Source organism: Phalacrocorax aristotelis, chromosome 4 (assembly GCF_949628215.1).
Source record: "Phalacrocorax aristotelis chromosome 4, bGulAri2.1, whole genome shotgun sequence".
NCBI classification, from domain to species: Eukaryota; Metazoa; Chordata; class Aves; order Suliformes; family Phalacrocoracidae; genus Phalacrocorax; species Phalacrocorax aristotelis.
The window spans coordinates 16,271,091-16,292,838 of NC_134279.1; the positions used below are offsets into that span (position 1 = coordinate 16,271,091).

General features: G+C 45.2%; 1 protein-coding gene across 2 annotated transcripts; it reads right to left on the bottom strand.

Annotated features, from left to right (window-relative positions):
* Window positions 1-1,567: 1,567 nt before the first annotated feature.
* PPM1K (protein phosphatase, Mg2+/Mn2+ dependent 1K) lies at window positions 1,568-21,701 on the bottom strand. Of its 2 annotated transcripts, none has more exons than XM_075090411.1 (7): window positions 21,561-21,701; window positions 17,654-18,161; window positions 16,970-17,070; window positions 9,528-9,693; window positions 8,853-8,997; window positions 7,656-7,790; window positions 1,568-7,185 (listed from the first exon to the last, which is right to left on the bottom strand). In XM_075090411.1, exons 2-7 carry the CDS (start codon window positions 18,091-18,093, stop codon window positions 7,054-7,056), a joined length of 1,119 nt encoding a protein of 372 aa, XP_074946512.1. In that variant the 5' UTR covers window positions 18,094-18,161; window positions 21,561-21,701; the 3' UTR covers window positions 1,568-7,053. The 2 variants fall into 2 exon arrangements, with proteins under 2 accessions (XP_074946512.1, XP_074946513.1); XM_075090412.1 differs by having other exon boundaries at window positions 17,654-18,181; window positions 21,561-21,682.
* Window positions 21,702-21,748: the final 47 nt, after the last annotated feature.

A 21,748-nucleotide genomic window follows, 5' to 3' on the forward strand; every position in this document is an offset into this window, starting at 1 on the left:
GGAAGGGAATGACCAAAAAATGTAATGACCACATTAAGTGAGTAAAGGGTAAAACCAGGCTGCCAAGAGCCAGCAATAGCTCAAATCCAGCCAGTTTTCCAGGTCCTGGGCCTTCGGCCGTCCCTCCAGCACCTTCCCCCAGGAGGAGGGTCTGCTCCCTCCCCTCTTGGCACCACTGCAGCCCATGCTGCTTGCTCTGCTCTGCTGGGCAGGCCTGCAGGGAGGTTCTTGCTGCAATGCTGAGCAAGAGCAAAGCTGACCTCTGGGCAAGAGTATATCACAAATTGTAAATACTGATTGATGGTCTGTGTGTACGTGTGCGTGCACATACAGAGCAAGGCTCTTACCCAATAGCAGTGGGCAAATGCTGTGTAACCAGCCATGACCCGCCCCCACCCCGTAAGGTAAGCTGTGGGGGGTGTTGATACCAGCTGCCCTCAGCTCTGGGAAAAGTTTCCAGCTCTTCCAGTGGGGGGACTCTGGAGGCTCTGTTGCTCTCCCAAGACCATCCTGATGAAGTTGGGCAGGGAACCACCACAGCGCCGCTGGGCCTTGGCCACACTCCTCCTCTCCCGCAGGCATGCATGAACCAGCAGGTCACAGGGACACTGATCACAGGAGAAATGCTCCGATTGCAGAGTAACCTGGGAGCCATTTCCCAACTACTGTGAAAGGGCAGGTGTGAGGAAAGGGCAAAGCTGTCCAGCGGGTTTCCTGACACACGACCCAAGCTCTTACAATTCACCTACCTGAGCACTGATTACTATATGCTTACCACCATGGGATAGATGCATGTATGTAAGAGCTGGTCAGCTCTGAACTGAGCTAGGAAGTGGATTGGCAACAAAGGATAACAAAAAAGGACTTGCTTCAGTCCTAAAAGGAAGGGCTGGGACTCAGCTGTAGGGAACTGCTAGGACTTCAATGAAGTCAAGACCACGCCTTTCAAGGGAGAAAGAGTAGAAGCAGGTTTGAGTCCAGCTGTAAAAGCAGTGGTAATTAAAAATAACAGTGATCTCAGGGTTACTTCTGGGCATGAGTTAAAACCCTTGGCTGTTATTTTCTCCTTATAATTTCTTTTAGGACAACTGAAAAGTCTTGAGTCCATGCAGAAGCCAAAATACATTCTTTTATTGAGTAGGCCCAATTTGTTTCTTTCCACTGCATCACAGGATGACACCACTCACCACGACAACTACCCAGGCTGCTTTCCTGCTTCACAATAGATTTTTTTTTTTTAAGATGGACTTGTTTTAGAGAGAGGGATTTCTGATTTCTTGGTGTTATAATATATCAAAACATAAAAGACAAAATAGTGAGTTAGAACATGTTGCCCTGATGCAGCAAAGCCCGTGGCCACTGCCACAGCACAGAGATGGAAGGTACTTTGCACTGTTATCACTGGGTGAATGTCTTTTAGGCAAAGCCTTGGTTATCAGAAGCTTTTTATGGCAGGGGCTGATGCCCACAGATAAGCGGACAGTCATGACACAGCTTGAGAAGCAGAAACTTTTCTGGTAGTTTGCAATGTGGTGGAAGAAGAAACCTCCACTCATAGTGACACAACTGTAGAAGCCAATTCTTTATTAAAAGATGTTTGAAGCATTCCAGTACAGACTTATCTGCTCCACTGTAGCTTTGAGTTGATGAAGACGAACAAACATTTAAAAAAAAGGCAAAATGGACATCTCTATAAAATTAAGTAGTAGGTGAATTATGGACGCTGATTACCCCAAACATAAACATTAAACCACAGGAATTATACATAGTCCTAAGGCAAACTATGAACAAATGTACACAATTGCACTTAAGTCTGTAGAAAGTTATGACACACACTGCTGCCCAAGCACTCGCTATCCTGGATCAAGAGGAAAACCCCGCTGGCCATCTCTGCATTGAGAACAGCAGCTTTGGAACCACAGAATACCATACGTTCAGCTTGTTGGGTGACCGACCAATGGTGTCCAACTAAATTTATTTAAGAAAAAAATTTTTATATATATAAAAGCCAGTTTCACTGGTATATGTTATTTTGTGCTTCTCCCTTAGCTAGAAATCCCAGTGCACCACAGCACAACGGCCTGCTGAGACAGAAAAGGTGATCTGATACCCTGATCATGTGGAAATCAGTAGAAATCCTGTGGTGAGTCTGAGCTCCTCACAATTTTCATCCACCCCAAATAGGTAAAAAGCAGTAACATTGCTGATTTCCCTCCACACCCCCATTCTCAACCACAAAATGCTACATGATTATTTTTCTCCAACCCTGAGCTTTTCAACCAAAAGGGACTGGTTTTATTGAGGACCCTGTGTTAAATGAACTGTAGGATCTCATCCCCATTTCAGTCTCTTGTACTATGTTCACCTTCCAGAGAGATCAGCTCTCCTAAATCAAGGCTGCAAATGACATTGTAGCGAGTTCCCTCTAGAAAGCACAAACACCCCCTCCTTCCAGGTGGTAGAAGGACAAAGCTGAGCTCCAGTGCCAGTCTCGCCACCTCTTCTAGTAAATCCTCCAGCAACACAAGGCCGCCTGTGCCTTCCATACCCTTACAGTAAAAAACAATTATCATTTTTTGCCTTTCTGCACTCACAGCCCACCTTCCTGCAGTGCCTGTACGGTGAGAGAGACCACTGCTCCAGGGGGAGTGTTCAGGCAAGAAAATACTCTTACCAGAGTCAGTGGAGTTCAGAGTACATCCCTAAAAGGCCAGAAAAAAGGCAACCGCTTGTTATGGTTTGCTCAGTGGGTCACCCTTAATGTTCTATCATGCACGGGACAGATAGGGAGCTAGAGAACAAACGGAGATTTTGCTTCATTTCAGTCAAAGTGTAACGTACCTCTGCTGATCCTTCCATAACAAATCTCTCTGACAGGCAACTGCTGCTGTTAGGACAATTTGCTCTTTGTCCTCAAGTAGAAAGGAGCTCTCTGCTAGGCAAGAGAATTTTGCTGGTCCCTGGGGTGTAAAGCTGGCTGCTTGCAGAGCTGCTGTAGGTGGCAGGAGGCTTATTGACTAGAGAGAAAAGAAAACCCTAGAAGTACAACTTCATCACAGCAGAGCAGTACCTAGCACAGGTGGAGAACCCTATGCCAAGAGGTTTGCTGGCTCCATGTGGCACTGCTAATTGGATACCCTCATACCGCTATGACAAACCACTTCCATTTTCCCAAACATGGCTTTATTCCACCCACGTCATAATCTGTGCACGCTACATTTGGTGCCATACACCTATGTCCCACTCAACACACGAACGTATTGGCAAGGCTCACTCTGCCAGCACAGTATCAGTAACAAAACAGCCCCCAAACTGAAATGCAAGGGCAGGGACTTGTTCTAATGACTCTTCAATGAGAAGTGTCAAATGATGAAAAACCCATCACCCAGGAAATTGCAGGTTTTTCCTGCCTTCCTGTAGAAGAGCGAGGTTTGGTGCAGTTGCTGCTAAATCTCAGGGGGAATTCACTGTTACCTTGGGAGGGAAAAGCAGTGCTGTGGTTCAGGAGGCAGAGACCAACGGTCCTGGTAACGGAGTGTTTGTACGAAATACTATGCTTTTCAAGCAGGCACTCAGAGTCTTGCCATATGCAGCATGAAGTAAGGAATCCACACAAACCAGTGGGAAGGTACCACTGGTCTTAATGGAAAGAGGAGCAGGCAGACTACTGGGCCATTTGGCAAAGTATTTAATTTTCATCAGTAGCTCATTTACTTCAGAATGAGATGCAGAACACTGGAGTGAATAGGCAGAGAACAACCTGTGCGTAAGAAATACATGTCTAATCTGTCAGTTACTGATTCGCTTCAGCTTAAAGCAAAATGGCTCATATCTTAGTTTTATGTATGTGCTAATTTATTTGTGACACTTAGTAGTAGTTCTACAAAGTGCCTGTTAAATACCGCTGTTTTCAACTTCAATACAATGAAGTGGTTCCACGGGTAAACCACACTGCATGCTAAATTCTTTCTCCCATCCATTTTCAGGCACTGCATGTCCATGTCAGGAGACAGCCCTTCACTGCAGTATGCCGTTCTGAAGCCCGCTTTGAGGCGGAGGCTAGGCTAGATGACACCCAGAAGTCCTTCCCAGTCTAGGTTTTTCTGTGACTGTATAAAGGCAGTAATAGCAACTAACGATAGATCTTTATCTAATCATCTTCTATTTTGCAAAGCTTTGTCTTACCCCCTCGTTTACAAAATTTAAAAGAAGTTATGGATGGATCCTTCCTCTGCGAGGATAACCACTCTGTTAGAAGAAATAGAAGTCCCCAACCACTTTTATTCTCTATGAAATGAGGCAACCAGATAGGGATAAAACAAAAAAAATGGCCCAAAGCCTCCAATGAGAAGAAAAACTGCCATTTCATGTTACACCTGGGTCAATGTTTAGAAGCTGCTCTAACTGCCAGGTCACTTCTCAGAGTACCTGCTCTTCAGTTGCAGCATTTTTCATTAGCAGCCTGCATTTAATACTGTGTCTGCAGCTTGGCAAGTATCCAGCACTGCTCAAAAAAATCAGTGTGTACTTGTTACGAACACCCCTAGCGCCCTTGATATCTTCTGTCTGGATAGATGGCCAGCTGGCCGGACAGAAATGATGGCATTTAGAACAGGACAGGGTTGATGGAGCTTGTCCAAATCCCTGCAGCAGGGCTCAGGCCTGTCTGACACTTGATACTAAAGCCACCCCCACAGCAACTCCTCTCCAGAGTTTGACTCTTAACCCTTCCCTGTGCCCTGAGTAAGCCTGCTGCATGCTGTGGTTAACCCTTTGCTAGGAGCTACAGGACCTGCTGTTTTAGCAGGCCACTTTTTTGGCAGGAGAAAGGCTGTCAGCTGTTCACGCTGCAGTGCAAACTGGTCATGACCATGTTCCCAGAGCAGCTCTCCAAACCTCTGACAGGTGTGACCTCTCCTCAAGTGCTCAGGAGAGGCTGCGTTTTGCCATTTTTGCCAAAAATAGTTTGGAGACTCTTCATACTTGCCACAGACTGAGAACATGTGCTCGCTGGTAACAACTAAAAGTGCTCCTCTGCCTCAGGTAAGCAAGGCTGAGCCCAGGACCACAACCAGCAAACATTCTGACCCCAGGTGAAGACTGAACCCCAACGCTGGAGGAAATCTGGGGAGAGGGAAGGCATTAATATAAACTAGTGATGTGCTTGTTACAGAGGCCTGGGCAATAGCATCCAGTCAACATTTACATATATCGACTCACAAGCTCTTTGTACTTCTAAACCGAATATATACACCATGTAATACACCAAGTGATGGGACAAAAACAGCGTGCTCTCTAAACACCTAGTACTTAATGCCATCAGTACCACACTGTGCTCTGCTGGGCGCTGCTAGGCCTTCAACCAGAGGCAAGGAAAAACATGTGGAATGACTGCCTAAGGTGTAACCCTGGGCCAAATGGAAAGGGCTAAAAGTAACAAAGATGCGTACTTCACACTGGAAAATGAGAATCAGGCCAGGCATGTCAGAAATGTTTTTCCTTATGGCAAGGTGATTTAGTATCAGGCAACTTCTCTTTCACTTTTTTGTTGTGTTTTGTTTTTACAATTGTGCTGTTGGAAACATCCACAGAATGAAAAATATTGTGACAAGTCTGAGAAGAGCCCAATCCTTCTCTGCCCATATTTCTTTGCAACCAGGTGACTCGGAGGCCACAGGAGCTGCATGCCTGACGTGGAACAGAGGAAGGAAGAGGACCAAATGAGGCATGCTGGGACAGATCTTCACCTGCTGCCAACACATCACCTGCAGCCTGTGTCAGGGCAGCGACACAAGCTAGCTCAGAGCTCTGCCCCTCCCCCGTGCCTCACTGGACGCAGCCTTCCTCTGGAAAGGGAAGGGGAAACGCTTCCTTTAAGTATAAAACTACCTTCTGGTGTCTGAATATCTGACACCTACTAGAAACAATACCCAAAATTTATAAAAATGACTGTACATTACTATAACACTCTCCTTTCTCTAGCTTGCTTGCTTTGGGCATTTTACAGCTCCCTGTACACCATGAAGAGACACAGGAGATCACGACCAACTGAAAGAAACCTTCAGTGGAAGGCAGGAAAATCCTCATATATTTATGAAGAAATAAAGGCGCCTGTCTTACACATCCAAAGAATCTTGATTAGTAAACTCTTTCAAATTAGCTGGTTTTCCCTAAAATAAAAAAAGAAATTCAAGTTGATGAGAGTCTCTGGATATCAAACATTTGCAGCTTTTTCCCTCCTCTGTGCTCCTGTCAAGCACTGGCACACCAACGAGAAGACAGTCCCAGGGGCTGCTGCATGGTCCAGAGACTGTACAGGCTTGGACCCAATGAAGAAACATTCCCACCTGTCCAACAGCATGTGGCTCCAGCCTGCTCTGTCTCCTTGGAGCTAGAGGATCATGGATGATGGCGGTGAGAGCATAAAGCCCTGCAGAGCAGCACTGTCTCAGGAAGTTGTTCAGCTACACCAAATGCCACTGGCATCAGAATCTGAACACTTCTGAAACTTCTCCCTTATTTTTCACCTAATTCTCCTGAAGCACAAGGGAGTTTTGGGTGGCTGCACAGCAAAGGAAAACAACAAACCCACTTTCTGTCTACCCAAGAACATTGTGCGTTTGTTCCCCCATGTACACGAAACGTACAAAGAGAAGCCGGCATGTGGCTCAGAGACTCAGACTTACACAGCTGCCAGGTAACAAAGGGTCCTGGGTAATATCAGGAGGTATGAAACAACTGTGCAACACCTCCAGCCTTAAGTGAAAGCCCAGAGCCTCGTCTGTGTGAACAAAGTAACGTGCAGAGCTGCTGGGACTACAAACCCAAAGAAATAGCTGCCTCAATGCCGACTGAAATAAATAAATGCAGCAAAATGCGATCAGCCGTAAGCAACGAAGGGGCATTACGCACCAAGGGAACAGTGGTGCCTTCTATAACACTGGGAACAGAGAGATGGACAAGACACTGAGTCAATCTATTTACAGATGGATGTGTTCTCCTGTAGCACGCTGTGTCCAGATTATGGCAGGAAACGATAGCTGTGGTAGGTCTTCACGCCCACCTCCCACTGGAAGCAAAACTGCGGCTGAAGGAGAAGTTGATCTCACCATTTTTGTACTTCCCCCATGCTCCAAATGGAACTATGACAACTGTGCTGTTGTCTTCAGTGCCAAACTGCATTGCCTGAGAGAAGAAACGAACTGTGAGCATCATTATCTTGCTTGGGAAAGGAAACAAGTGTCTGGCTCCACATGGGACAGCATGCCCTGAGGCCCAAGACTTCCTTGCCCTGATGCTGCATTCTGGTATACCTCAGAGCTTTCCGTAGGATATGCCACCATCCAGAACCCTGGTGAGAAACTGGCCATTTCTGTCTGTGCCAATGACATATTCAACACAGGAATTAACTACAATTACAGTCCCACGCAGTTCAGTGGATCACGAGCTAAGCAAGTTAGTTAGTTGAAATGATGCCCAGCAAGGATGTGGCAAGACCCAGCATAAGGAAAAGGCCAGCCGGTGGGACTAGCAAATGTCTTAACCAGCATAGTTCAATTCACTTGAATGTGTGGTTGCATACTGATGTTATAAAACCCAACAAAAGACAAAATAACAACAAACATTTGGTGCCAAGAGAAGCCTTGGGGCATTACCTGCTCAGTAACAACATGGGCGGCTTCAGCAGGATCATGGCACTGGCTAATGAAGTCGCAGATCTCCTGACTGTTCACCATGAAGTTAATACCATCTGTAGTAAGGACCAGGAAGCTGTCGTCTGCATGATGCAGCTGCAATAAAGGCAGACAGTATGCACAATGATGGAGCAAGTGCTGCAAGGCAAAGTAACTGCCTTGATTTTTTTTACACTCTGCTGCAAAGCACTTTTCCTGGGGGTGCTACGTGCTGTCCTGCTTTCTGTGCAAGAACTAACTGGATCCCCAAACCCTCGGCTAGCCAAAGGCTCCCCCTTGAGCACGTCCATCAGCCACACAGACTGTGTTCCCTGTACTAGAGGAGAGTGTCTTAAGGTGCTTCCAGTTCTAGGAAGCAGCCCTCTGAATATGCTGAGACCAAAAGACCAGATCCACACACTAGCTGGTAAACAAAATGCTTCCTTAAACTGAGGATTTCAAGGAAGACATGATGGCTCTGTGGTCATCTCCCTAAACGCTTCAGGCCTAGTGGGTGGCATTTAATTAGGACCAACTGAATACAAGTTCCCCAGGCCCTGGTAGGTGCACTGGGGAAAAGTATCAAACTGAATATGAGCTGAGAGGAAAGCCTTCCTGCAAAAGTGAGGTGACTGTGACGAATACCTTCTGGGTGGTTAATTTGTTTTCCAGACAACTACAGAGCTCTGGTAAGATGCATGCACCTGCCCTTTCCTCCTCCCTTCCTCCCAGGTGTGCAAACCTCTACATATTCTACTTTTTTCAATGACAGCCCATCCATATCCCACCTAGTTCTCAGTGATGGTTTTATATCAGCATTAACCTCAAAATTATTCATTTGACCACAAGCCCCAAGCAGACTAACACCTTTGTATTTCAGTAATGGATATCACATGCTATCTTTCTTCCCTCATCCTGTATTGTACTTTATGATAAATGGGATTTAGAAGTTGATCTGGTGGAATTTAGTATCAGGGCTGGATTCTTTTCTTTTCTGTCCTGTTAATCTGAAATGACTTAATTAGAATTGGTCTCCAGTTACTTCAACACAAATAAAAAAAATGCTCGGCCATCAGACTTCATGCGGGCGTGTTGTGTAGGTACCACCGCCTGCATCAAATACCTATGATGCCCCTTAGTCCGAATGTTGCTGTCCCTGTTAACCAGACCTTCTTTTACCTTAACCCTTTTTGTTTCTGGCTGGGCTATCACACCACTGTTTTTAAGATCCAAATCTCCTATGCTCCGCGTCATTGCAAGTCTACCATTCACATGAGGTTGTCCCAAACTGTTCCAGGCAACGAAGCCACCGCACTTCCTAATCCTGTCCAGAGGCACAAAAGAAAAAAGTGAATATGAGTAACTGTTTTACACCATTACCCCTGTCTCTATCTACAATTTCTGTCACTAGCTACTGGTGTGGAATGGGGTAGGGAGGACCTAAGCTGTGAGACTGAGGGTTGGCTTTTGCTGTTTGAAAGGCTCCACAGAAAGGATGTGGCTTGGTAGGCTGAGTGCTGGCCTGGGAACCACAGCACATTTCTTCAGGTCTTGGCTCTAACTGGGAAATCTTGAACAAGTCTGAACCATGTGGTCACAGCTCTGTACCGAGTCCTAGCTATGCCGATCTTACTGTTGAGACAGTTCACGCTCATGCAGGGATTTCCACATCCCAGTCCTCTAAGTGGAACCAAATGAATTAACTGGAGCTGTGCTGCTTTCTGCCAGCTCAGACGTGGTCTTGGGGCATTATGTTCAACTCTGCTTTCATCCAGGCCCAGCCCAGCAGCAGAACACAAGCACATCCTGACCGAGGCCATTCCCTGTGAAGCCACATCGTCAGCTGACAGGTACCTTTCCTTCTCCTCCTTCCTTTCTGGAGTATGGTCAATGGTGAGTTTCATGGCCTTCCCCTTTCGACACAGCAGAGCACGACTGTCTCCCACACTTGCCACAACCAGCTCAATGCCATCCCGGAGCAGAGCCACTGTTGCAGTGGTCCCAGAATTCATCAGAGTTGCTATAAATGTCATATCAAAGAGAGAGAGGTTTTAGCACTGCCTCAAGCATGGGACCATTTATAACAGCAACAGCTTCAATTTGTAAAATCAAGACAACTTGTGCTCTACGTTACCATTAACTGCTTTTAAGTTTAAACTAAATCTACATATAAAAAAAATACAGCAAACATGCATGCATGTAGGACTGGAGGGAGAGAGAAGAAGTGGAAAGGATAAGTATTTCTGTGTAACAACATGGCTCTATGCAAAGAGGGCAAGTGGAGTAGAAGCGGCAGAAGGTACAGTGGCTCCCTTTCAGCTTGTAGCAAATTGTTTTCCTGTCCCGCTAGCTCATCTCAAGCTACAGGATTATCGTCCTTATCCCTGGGCACGGTGACTGCATGTGTAGCCCACCATGAAGCTGATGGCTCTTCCCTTCTGTTAGGTGGTAAAGTGGGCAACTGTAGCTCCACATAGTTCACTGGAAGAGAAACACTAGATCCCTCCTTTACCCCAGTCAGTGGGGTCTTCCTGTTGCTGTCAGAGTTGTTCCAATCTCCCTCGGCTTCCCCAGCCTTGCCAACATCAGCCAGCAGGCTGCTGGCTTTTTTCAGAAAGGGTCCCCTTTTTTTCAGAAAGGGGCGCTGCTCCCTTCTGACGCTGTCAACTTGCAGGGGTCCCAGTGCAAAGGTGAGGCTGGGCTCTGTCTTGCCTTGCACCTACAAACCAATGCAGTCCACTGGCAGTGCTCTCTGGGGAATCTGCCCTGGGCACTGGTGGGACCACTTGACAAGGTGTGCAGTGACTGCCTAGAGGGCAAAACCAAGCTCTAGCTGCTGTCTTCCTTCTCCTGCAGGGTAAAGGAGTGAGCTGAGCTGACTGACTGTGTTCAGGGACCTGGCTGGATTAAGTCATGCAAGTAAATGTAAGGTCTTCTCATTTCAATTTCTACAACACTTTGGAAAAAAACAAGTGCTTGAAAAGCAGAAATGTGAGTCTGTCTATTTCAGAAAAGATCTTCAGTTTTATTTGCGGAGGAGGAAATGCCAGAACTGTCCAGCTTTCCTTTTTTGTTTGCTTTTTGAAAGGAGCAGTCCCATTTTACAATTATTACTGTCCCTTCCTGCAAATTATGCAAAGGTAAACCAGTGTGAGGTGCCTGGAAAGCAGTAACTGCTGCCAACTTGAGCTATTACAGTAAAGCATCTGGCCAGGACAAGCCATTACCCAGAACACATTTGCATTGCAGCCAATGCAAATCCCCTTGAAAGGCCTTGCTTCTGCAGAGCTCAGCTACAGCTACATGCACTCCTACTTTAGCCCTGACCCCGGGGAGGCAGGATGGATCTGAGACAGGACTGCGCCGGAGGAATGCCGGTCAGCTTCATCTCTGATCAGCTGCCAGCAACCTGCAGACAAGCAGCACGACCCCCTACGTACTACAGAAACAGAAACGCAAAGTGCTCTTTCCCCAGCCCTGCAAGCTCTCAGCAACCCGTAAGTAAAACAGAGTTAGGAGTAAAAGTGCACAAAGCCCTGAAAGATGCATTGAGCCTTGTTGTGCAGTGAAAGCAGTGAGTTGATGAATAAAAAAAAAAAAATCCACCTCACAAAACAGTCAAACTAAGCTTGTGTTATTATTTAAAACAGGTATTATTACTGCAGTGAGGACTTGGTTTAGCTATACGCTTAAACAACAGGTCAGTCGTGAACATCAACCATGGTGACCTAGGTCAAATCGTGGACCATGTTACAGCTGCCATGCAGGCTACGATATTCAAAACTATTTAGATGCCGGTAGCTTCTGACTATTCAGGTAAGCACTGACATCCTGTTTCTAATTTGAAGCAAGGACTAGTCCTATGCAGGCTCACTTTAAGGCACATTATGAAAGATGCTAACAAGTACCAGCGCAATTAGAAATTTTAGTAGAACCAGTAAAATACCTGTTTTAGCTAACAGTTAAAAGAAGTGACGTGAAGAACCTACATAAAACTACCTTTTCATTTCACAGAAAATACATTTTATTTAGACATTAAAATTAATGCAGAACTGCCACTACTCTCCCATTTCATTCCTTGGTTTTTGAACTATGCTGACAAATGTAAGCTGTTTCTGAAAAAGTTAAGATCTGTAGTCTTTAATTCATAAATGACTGGAAATATTTAGATATTCAGGTGAATCTACATCTTTCAAGTGCAAACTCTCAAAGCCAAGAGAGCCGGTGACACAAAATCAAGGGATGATACTAAAGAACAAGTTAGGATATTGTCCAGAGTTGTGGTAATGGTCATAGTGACTTGAGCTTTATATACGTTTATTAGTTAGATATCACTCCTAGAAAAATAAATGCTGCTCACACTTTCTTTTGTGGAACCAGTTCATGACCTATGTAGGGATGCAAGAACATGGATGTAGCTAGACTACATGCATTATGTGATTTCTAGCACAGCTCGAAAACACAGGAATGATGATGGGATAGCATTTCTAATGCTTTACTACAGCTGCTGCTAGGTTATTTAATAATATTAAAATATGTTGCATCAGCATATATATTGGTTTTAACAATTAAAGAGTTTATTTTGTTTTCCTAACAATATCACTATAAAACTAAGATCTTTCAATAGGTTCTTAACACTCACTGGACAACTTTTACTGCAAGTCATCTCAACTAATGTGACAAAGAGGATGTGGGAACCTTCCAGTAGTCCAGGCTAGGAACCGCCGGACTCCTTCACCTGGGACAAAATTAAGCAGATCTCTCTTTCCACTGAAGCCCAGCATATAGTGTCCAGGGCCTCCAGTTCTAGAGCTGCTGACCAGGTACAGTGTCTGCCACAAATAACATGCACACAGAGGCAAATAGGAAATTCACCCAGGGACTTTGTTCAAACAAAATAAACCTGCAACACTGGAGATGAAAGAATAAGGGCTGCAGAACAGGGGAACCGGTCACTCTTGGCTTTGCCTGCACAGACTTTTGCAGGTCGTATAGGAAGTACAGTGCTTGCACCTGCATCTTGGGCCACGGCCTTGGTATTTCTGGGGAATTGCCACCATTTTTGCCTTCTTGCTAAAACTCTGTGGCAAAACCAGTTTAAATTCAGCCAAAATAAAAACTACATTTTTTTTCCTGTGGAGGTAAGTAACCGACCAACAAATCAACCAAAGAATTGTATCAAAGCTAGAGGGCCAGCTGTCTCATATATGGCAAGAGTAGCCACTCTGAAGAACAACTTCAGTACAGAATATGGCCCAATCTGTTTCCCAAGGTAATTTATTTATATTTATACGTATATTTATATATAACACAAAAATGGGGAGTTCAAACCGGTGCCAATTCAAATGGGGCAATCTTAAAGTCACTGAATAGAAGTATATGAATCATTTTGACCCACGGGAAAATATGCAAAATAACCACCCCTTTAATGCTGTAATTAATATCTTCTAACTTCATTAGGTATCAGGGCCCTTGGATAAAAAGACTGCCTTTGTAACATTGACAGATTTATGTAATATTTAAGTACAACTTCTGCAGCTCTCCCTTTTCCTCAGTGTTGCAGGTTAACATATTCAAAGAAATAAAAATCATGTTTGAATGGTAACTTAAAAAAACAAAACCAAAACCCACTACTTCTTTAAAATTTAGTTATTTTTAAATAACTTGCTGTTTGCTCAGCAATATGAGATTCCAGGAGTGCCCTTCAAGCATAGATACATCAGTTAATACCTGGCTATGTTTTAATAAGGTGGCTATTCCAGAAGTGAGTGGCCAGTACGATTACAATTGGATGCACTGAATGTGGAGGTCAATGGAAAGACTCCCCGTTTTCTCCGATTAGTGGATTGTTGTGAACAGAAGTAGTAGCAGTACCTTGTAGGACCGCACTAGGCCAGGAGAGGGTTTGTCTTACATTTCTCCAGAGCGATGCTCAAATTTCCTCATGGGCATATTCACTTCCTTATTTCTGTCCTTGCTGAGCAAAGGTCTTCAGCCCTTACATTTCGGTTTTCAAGGCTGGCCAAAAATATCAGAAGATGCTGTCCATCTGTGTTAACAGCCATCCCGTGGATAATAACATATTTGTTGGATGTGAGCTTCCTTTACTGTGTCCTATACCTAAGTTTAGCAGTGATTTAAAAGTGAATGGATATATTTAAATGCATGGAAGTGAATGAAAATGCATTTTTTAAGAGATACCAAACACCATGCCTCAGGTCAGGGATCTCTCTAAATACTCAATGATTAGAAAGGATTTAGGTGGAGGACAGATTATCCCAGATCTGCCTACAGCACGTTTCTTATGCTTTTGTATGAAGCAACAGATGCAGATCACTGTCAGAGTGGATACTGGACTAGCCTCCAGCAGGGCAGTACAGCACTCCAACGGCCCTAGTGAACTGCACGCCAGACACAGTAGCAGTACCTGGAATGCATACATATACCAGTTTTATATTGAAAGCTCACAGAAACTACTATGCTATGTATTTTCCATCTATAATTTCAAATATTCTGTAATTGTGAAGTGACCTGCAAAGGGCTGTGCCTTTGAAGACATAGCTAGGTGCTCCAATGGGGCACATCTCTAGTCCTGTTAAATTTGTGCCATAATACGAGGTTTTTAACCCTTTATATAGTGCTATAAACAACCCATCAAACAAATCCATAGAATTTTGGCTACAGGGATTTATCCCAGGATTTCTATTCCTTCAAACACCCAGGCACACATGACCCAGGTCATGTGTTAGTAAAGATCTAGACATCATGAACAGGCACTGGGGGATTTTTTTTTTTTTGCAGATACGGTGAAAGGAGTGAACCCTGGCAGGGTTATCTACTGGAACAAGCCTAAGCTAGTATTTTCCACTCCATTGAGTACAGCCAGGTTTCAAAAGGAGGCCCATCTTGGGGAGCATCCAGCGTATCCCAGATACCCAGTGTTACACAACCAGCCACCATTTAAAAAATATTTTAGCAACAGTCTTGATTGTCACATCTAGAATAGCCACAATTAATCAGAAATTTTGCTGGCAAACTGAATCAGTTTGGAAGTAGGCTTCTAACAAGGATACATGCCAAGCATTGAAATTTCATGTAACTTTGAAAACAGTAGCAACAACAAAACTATCCGCACCAAGCAGTCACCATAGTATTGAATAACAACAGACATGCAAAGACTTTAATTTGTTCAGAAATCCACGCTTGCCTTGGCACCCTGTTACTCCACTTTTTGCCTTATAGCTTGATTTTTCAGCTGGGCAACCAGTCAAAAGCACCAGGCACTTTGAGACCCTAATGACTCCTGCAAGAGCTTGCAGGTGCTCAGCCTACCTGAGGAACACTGAGTGCTTGCCAGAGTGTGGCCCCTCAGGATGTTTGACAACACTTTTGCCCTCTATTTTGCTTGACGTCAAGCTTTTTTAATGAGGAGGGTTTGTCCAGTATCTTGGCAACTGTTACGTAAATTTGCTGGCATTTGGAGTATATTTCATTAACCAGCACCAGTTAGTTAAACAATATGAAAAAAAAAATCCTATAAGCTGTTCCAAAATGCTCAGCTTGCTGCACAACATTAGAAACCATTTTCAGAATAATATACCAAGTGCAGTTCCCAATCCTTCTCTTCAAGAAGCTACTCTGACACTTAACAGAGGTCACTTCAATGAGCCAAACCAAGAGCTGCCCTGCTCACAAAGGGGCAGGCGGGGGATGAATATAACAGATCTTCATGTTAGTGAAACTGAAAGGTCCTGATCCAGGGAAGCACGTTAGCCTGTATTTGGATGCTTTCTTGAATTTGGGCTTTTAACAAAACATATTTGCAAGGAGGCTCTTGGATAAAAAGCACATCTGCTCTACTGCTGTGTCTCTCATGAGCCCAGTTAACACTCACCCTGCAGGTCAAAAGTGACTCTGGACTTTTTTAACACATCATTATTTTTTAAAGGATTTCAGTATAAAAAAAACTAAAATGGGATATAATGGGAAATGAGCTTTATATATTTAATTCCCCCTTTTATAAGGGCTGCATTTCAGGTCTGACGACTTTTTTTTTTTCCTGATACCCCATATACCTTAGCTTGTACCAGGTAAGAGGAAAGGTGCGTGTCCCTCACACTGCTGCAGCAGACAGGTTACCTGTCCTGCCAGGAAATATTTGAGTCTACCTAGATTCATCTAGTAGTTAAAGTGCAGGAAAGCCACTCCATTACTTGATTGTATTCATTCATTGCTTAAGAAAAGTAGCTAGAGAATATCGTATCGCTCCAGTCCTTAGAGAGCATGTTGGTTTCAAGTCTTTCTTTGAGAGAAAACTTTTGCAGCTTCTGTTCTTCTGAAACAACCTCAGTCATTTTGCCAGCACCTGCACCAGCACTGGGACATGGTTTGGTTTGGTTTTTGGGTTTGGTTTTTTTATTGAGTTTGTTTTGGGTTTTCTTTGAAGACTGGTTAAACTGACTCTTAAAATGATCTCTCGTGGCTGAGGAAACGCCTGTGACAGAACTGGGATGGGGACCTCTATCTCCCTTCCCAAGTTACTCTCTATAAGCTCCAGTTGCTGGAACTGGAACTTCAGATGTACTTAATCTCTAGACACACATATAAGAACTTAATTAACAGTCAGGACTAAGAAGTCTAGAAGGGCTGACCAGCTTTACCACAGCCTTACCACAGCCAACCTTGTTTTCCTCTTCACTGCTTTTTTCCCTTTCACACTCAGCTACTCCTGTGATTCTGTTTGTGCAGAAGCAATATCAATTGTATTAATTTTGGTTTACATTCCTTCTCAGGTGCAGCAGCCATGTTAGAAAGGGGAACTTTTGATGCTGTTGCTTTTAACCCTCAGGAATAACAGCTTAAAAAAAAAAAAAAACAACCACACAACCCAAACACCGAAACAACAACAAAAAAAATCCACAAAAACCCCAAACCCAATCCCTCCTTCTAGGTTTCTGGCACAGTGAAGTTATGCTCCTTGTAAATCTAAATCACTCTCTTGCTAACTTGACAAACACTTTCCTTGACAGCATCATGTTAAGAGAAATTCATTGATGGTTATGGTTACATTCAGATTAATAACTCCCCCAGTGAATTTGATTTAGACTTTCTATAGCTTTTTCATTTTAAGGAAGTAAAGCATAATTGTTTCATTTGCAGTAAGTGATCAGAGCAAAAACTGTTTAAGTAAAACTGTTTTCAAGCATTTTCCTGGATATTTTGCTACAAATCTACTGAGCAAATCAGAAAAAACCCTACTTTCCACACCCATACAAGTAGAATATTTTTTTACCTACCATCAGCAGACAGATGAGCATGCCTTTCATATGCTTTGTTTATTTCTAGAAAAGCTTTGTTCAAAACATTTTCCAAGTTCTCCTCCTCAGCAAGAAATTCTCTGGAAACAAAACAAGCAAACAAAAGATTAAACTTCTTTCCAAGAAATACACAGCTTGATCAATCTCTTCCATAGCCTCACCTCCTCCCTGCATGCACCGAATAATGCTGGATTTCAGTGAAAAGGTAATATGATTTTACTTGTGACCTGCACTGGAAGCATAATCCTGTAATTTTGCAAATAGATAAACCTCCTCTTCCAACACCCAGGGGTGTGACACAGAGATACAGAAGAGTGTAAGCAGGCCATATGTCGGTGATCACAGTGACCCCATCTGAAAACAGTCGATTCACACTCTCTGCGTTCCCAGTCCTTTCCTGAAAGGTGGGTACAATGTTATTTACCTCTCTTGCCTTTGCGAGCTTGCTCAATGGGGCGGGCACCACACAGAACAAATAGTTCATAGCACGTCTGATGTTAACAGACTGCTCCGGTCTGATGTTCCTGCTGTCCCGCTAGGCTAGGTGGCTATGCAGCCTAGGAGGATTAGCGAAAATGCATGACCAACCGGTTCCCTTTCAGTCCTAAGGAAGGAATCTCTACTGTAATTCATTTGACACACATTCACTTGATGCACACTTACTTAATATATTTTTCCATGTACTTATCGCAGAAATCTGCCGCTGCTGCCCCACCATGTCCATCATATACTGCAAAGTACAGGACATCCTCTGTCAGCTGAGCATAATCAAACCGGTCTTCATTCTCCTTACGCTTCCCAATATGGCTAGCGCAGCCCACGTTGGCCAAGCTGACTTTTGGAATCGGCTTCCCATACTTTATGCTTGGTGGGAGGAGAATGGGTTCGTCAATGCGATTGTCCCAGATGCCAAAGGTGTCCCATGTGGTCGGTCGCCCGCTCCCATCTGGATCAAAGCGAGAAGCACGGCGCTCAGAGGGAGAGCTGTAGCACACTGCTGTCGGACGCTTCTCGTCTTGCAAGAGGCGGGATGTCAGCACAGCTCTCCTTCTTACTTGATACCCTCCGTTTCGTACCAAATTAATTAAAGTAGCTGTTGACATAACTTGTCTTCACAGAGATTCGTAGGAATAAAAGATCAGGAATAAAAGACACACAGCTGCTGGAATGTCTTTGAGAACAAAGAGAAAACTGATCAGGAAACAAGCAGCAAAGGAAGGGGAATTTTCAGTTACATCATTCAGGAAACAATGTCACCCTCAGAGCCCACTAATCACGTGTAGCACAGCCCTGCCTAGAAGAAACTACGGTGGAATCTGCATGACTCACCGAGAAACAATCCTACACAGACTAGCCCACATTGAATGGAGAGTCCTGCAGATAGATCTAAGTAAGGCATTTCTGCTGGCCACCTGCATAATGACATCCTGAATTTTCAAAGGTAGAAGAGGCTGTGATGGAGCAAATGAGAGCGATAATGACTTTGCTCCATGTCAGCTGAAATATGAATATGTGGAAAATAGGAGGTAAGGTCATGAAAACGAGCTTATCACACACGCTCTTCAAACAACTGCTGAAACATCTGCACCGTGGCTCCTGGGGGGAAGGTGGGAGAAATATATTTGCTTAGATTTTCAGAGAGTTTTTTTCATCTGCACATGATATTTGGTTCTGTCACATTTATTGAGGACTTGAGCAATACTCTTCAACACAGACCTGTGAAGTGAATTGTGATTTCCTTAGGCTAAGAATGACCACTAAGAGGGTATCCATGGGCATACACAATTGCACACACAAACTTCCCTCCAAATAACACTGTGCAGCTCTTTGCTGTTTTGTCTGGCCTGAAGTTCTCTGCCACGTAACCCTTGGCTAACACAGGCAAGCAAGCAAGATCTTCTACTGGCTTCTCAGATCTCTTTTCTAGCTCACATAAACACATCGCTTGGCTCAGCCCAGATAAAAATTCACTAATAATGATTCATCTAGCATGCTGAAAAATGCAGAAATATTGGCTTATTTAACCTTTTGTAGAGTAACACCCAACTTGATTAAAGGCCAGCAGGCTGAGATGCAGTTTGTAGTAAGCACATGTTGTTGCACCGGAGTAATTTGACCTGGAACATCAGATCACTGTAACTAGCCACACAAAATTTTAAGTGAGGGAATTCTAACTTAATTGTTCAAAGTTTGCTGAGAGCAAAATTACGAGTGAAAGGTATATGCCATAATAAAGGAATTAAAAATATGCAAGCTCACACTGAATGCCCAAACAAGAAAAAAAAATGGCACAGTGGTCTGACATAATTGAGCAGGAAAGAGCAACGCATGTACCCCAGAGACACCGTAATTCTGGGCTGGAGTTCCTTGCTGTTGTACTTTCCCTATGCCAATCGCAATTCCGTCTGTAGATTTGAAATATTTGTTAAAATTACATTTTTAAATTACTAGGCAAAATCCAGGTGCTTGCAAAAACATGCAGTCAAAGATAACTTAGTACGTGGTTGCTTTAGCAGAAAATATCTGTGACATGAGCTTTCTGGAGGCCTCCGTTAAGCTTTTTGTTCACAGCTCAAAGCCTGTGGCTTTAGATGCTCTTGGTTTACCTTTCATGCAATTCTTAGATTATGAAAGGTTTCTTTACTTAGCAGTTAGAGAGTAACTGTTGACTTGATAAAAGGCTGAACGCGCTGGGAATCGCTGCACCAGAGGAAATGTGGTCTAGGCCACCAGGTGAGTGGAACTGACCACCTGGGATTTTTAGATTTTCCGTTTTATTGCAGGGTGACGGCAACATCACATCCTTATTTCAGTATAGGTACAGGTATTTACAAACTGATTTACTTTCTTGAGTTGCCTTTTCTTTTCTGTTACCTTTGATTCATAACAACAGTGTGTTAACTTCCTTCTGTGAAACACAGTACGATCAAACTGAAAGCCTGCCAATTAACAAAACCCACACTTGGTTTCACTTCAGTCAGCTTGAAATGAGGACATGAAGTGTTGGCTATATTTAGATTTCCCAGTATCCACAGCACAGATCAGATGTTTAAGTAGAAATCCCAAGCTAATTAATGCATTTGTTCCCTATCAAATTCAACGCTCAAAACGCTTTTTTTTTTTTCCTGGCAAGTACAAATACTGACGACAGTTTTGCTTTTCAAGTGTCTCTGCAAGTCAGGAGTTGGAACCCGATCTTTCGTTTCTGTGATGTAGTTATGCTTTCTGCTGGACACGTAACAGGCTGTGCCTTCCTAACTGATATTTGCAAACACAGGGCAAGCCGATCTGGGCAAAACAAGACTGAAATAATAGAAAGGGGGGCACCAGTGTTAAAGCCAAAGTCCAAGATAGACAGTTGTTGATGGTATCTGTTTTGAGGCGCTCCATCTGATCCTGTTAATCTGTACACATTTAATTTAAAGAAATAGTTCCTGCGGACAGACACAAAAATCCAATGCTTTAAGTGAATGAAGTGAGCGACCGCACTGTAGTCCAACATGCACGGTGCCCCTTTTACAGGCTGGCTCCTTCTGGGCAGATGAAAATTTTCCAAACTGTGAGAAGGGGGAAAAAAAAGAAACCCGGAAGAAAGAGAAGGCATGCCTGCTGCCCCAGGGGATTAACCATATTTAAAAAGGAATGTAAAACTCTGAACACATATAAGTGCACTTGCATGCTTTTCAAACTCCACAGATGTGGGCAGTACTGTGTATTTCTCTATGTTAATCTCATCTTAAATCAGAGGGGTTTTTTTAAATCTGTGACCATATAATCTCACCCCTCCACCTGGACAATAATTTGCACAGACAGCGGCAATTTAAAGAGGTTTCTGCTGCTACTTACTAATTACGAATTAGTACATGACCGACTGACCGAGCTAGGCCGGGTTTATTCTCAGCAATCAAAAGCTGTGTGGTTAGGCCGGGCAGCCTCTGAGGGAAGGCCGGTGGCGGCAGCACAGACCTCCTCTGCCACGCAGGCCCCTCCACGGAGCTGAGGCGCCTCTGCTGCGGCCTTCTTGCCCGGCTGCGGCGGGGCTCGGCCGGGAGGCGAGCGGGCAGGGCAGCGCCCCGCCGCCCTTGTGCGGGAGCGCGACCCAAGGGCGGCAGCGCCGGCCGGGACCCGGCGCCGGTGCCGCACCGAAGCGGGCAGAACCCCCGCGCAGCCGGAGGAGGAGGAAGAGGAGGGAAGGCGGAGAAGCGCGGAAGGCAGGGGAGCACTCAGCCCCGCAGAGCAGGCCCCGGCCCCGCCCCTGCGGCCGCTCGCCCGCAGGCCGGTGGTGGCCCTCGTTCTCCTCCCGCCCACTCGCCCGCCGTCCCGGTGCCGGGCCCTCCCCCGCCGAGGCGCGTCAGACCGCACCTGCCGCCGCCGCCGCTGCGGGGAGGGGTGTCGTTACGAGGGGGCGCAACACGGCCCCTCCCGGGGCGGGTGGAAGGAAGAAGCTCCCGAGCCTCGGTTGCCCGCCCCGCTCCCCCCCGACTCCCGCCCCGGGCCGCGAAGTGGCGCCGGCGCTACACGTCGGGGCAGCCGCCGGGCTGCCCCGGGGAACTGGTCCGGTGACCCTTACCTCCTTGCGCGTCCGGCGGCGGCGGGGAGCTGCGCCCCAGCGGTGCGAGAGCAACACCTCCCCCGGCCAAGGCTGCTGCTGCTGCCGCCGCGGCGGCCTCGCTCCCGCCCGCAGGCTTTTCTCCCGGCCCCGCCCCGCCCCGCCGGGCCAATCGGGCGACGGTGGGGGCCGTCCCGCCGCAGCCCTGC

What these genes read in the sequence shown, in the direction of transcription:
- PPM1K (XM_075090411.1), bottom strand. Translation starts at nt 18,093, where the DNA reads ATGTCAACAGCTACTTTAATTAATTTGGTACGAAACGGAGGGTATCAA. An exon ending in AGGAAGGAGGAGAAGGAAAG is followed by an intron (nt 8,998 to 9,527) that starts GTACCTGTCAGC and finishes GCCTCTGGACAG; the next exon opens with GATTAGGAAGTGCGGTGGCT. An exon ending in CCCATGTTGTTACTGAGCAG is followed by an intron (nt 7,186 to 7,655) that starts GTAATGCCCCAA and finishes TTCTTCTCTCAG; the next exon opens with GCAATGCAGTTTGGCACTGA.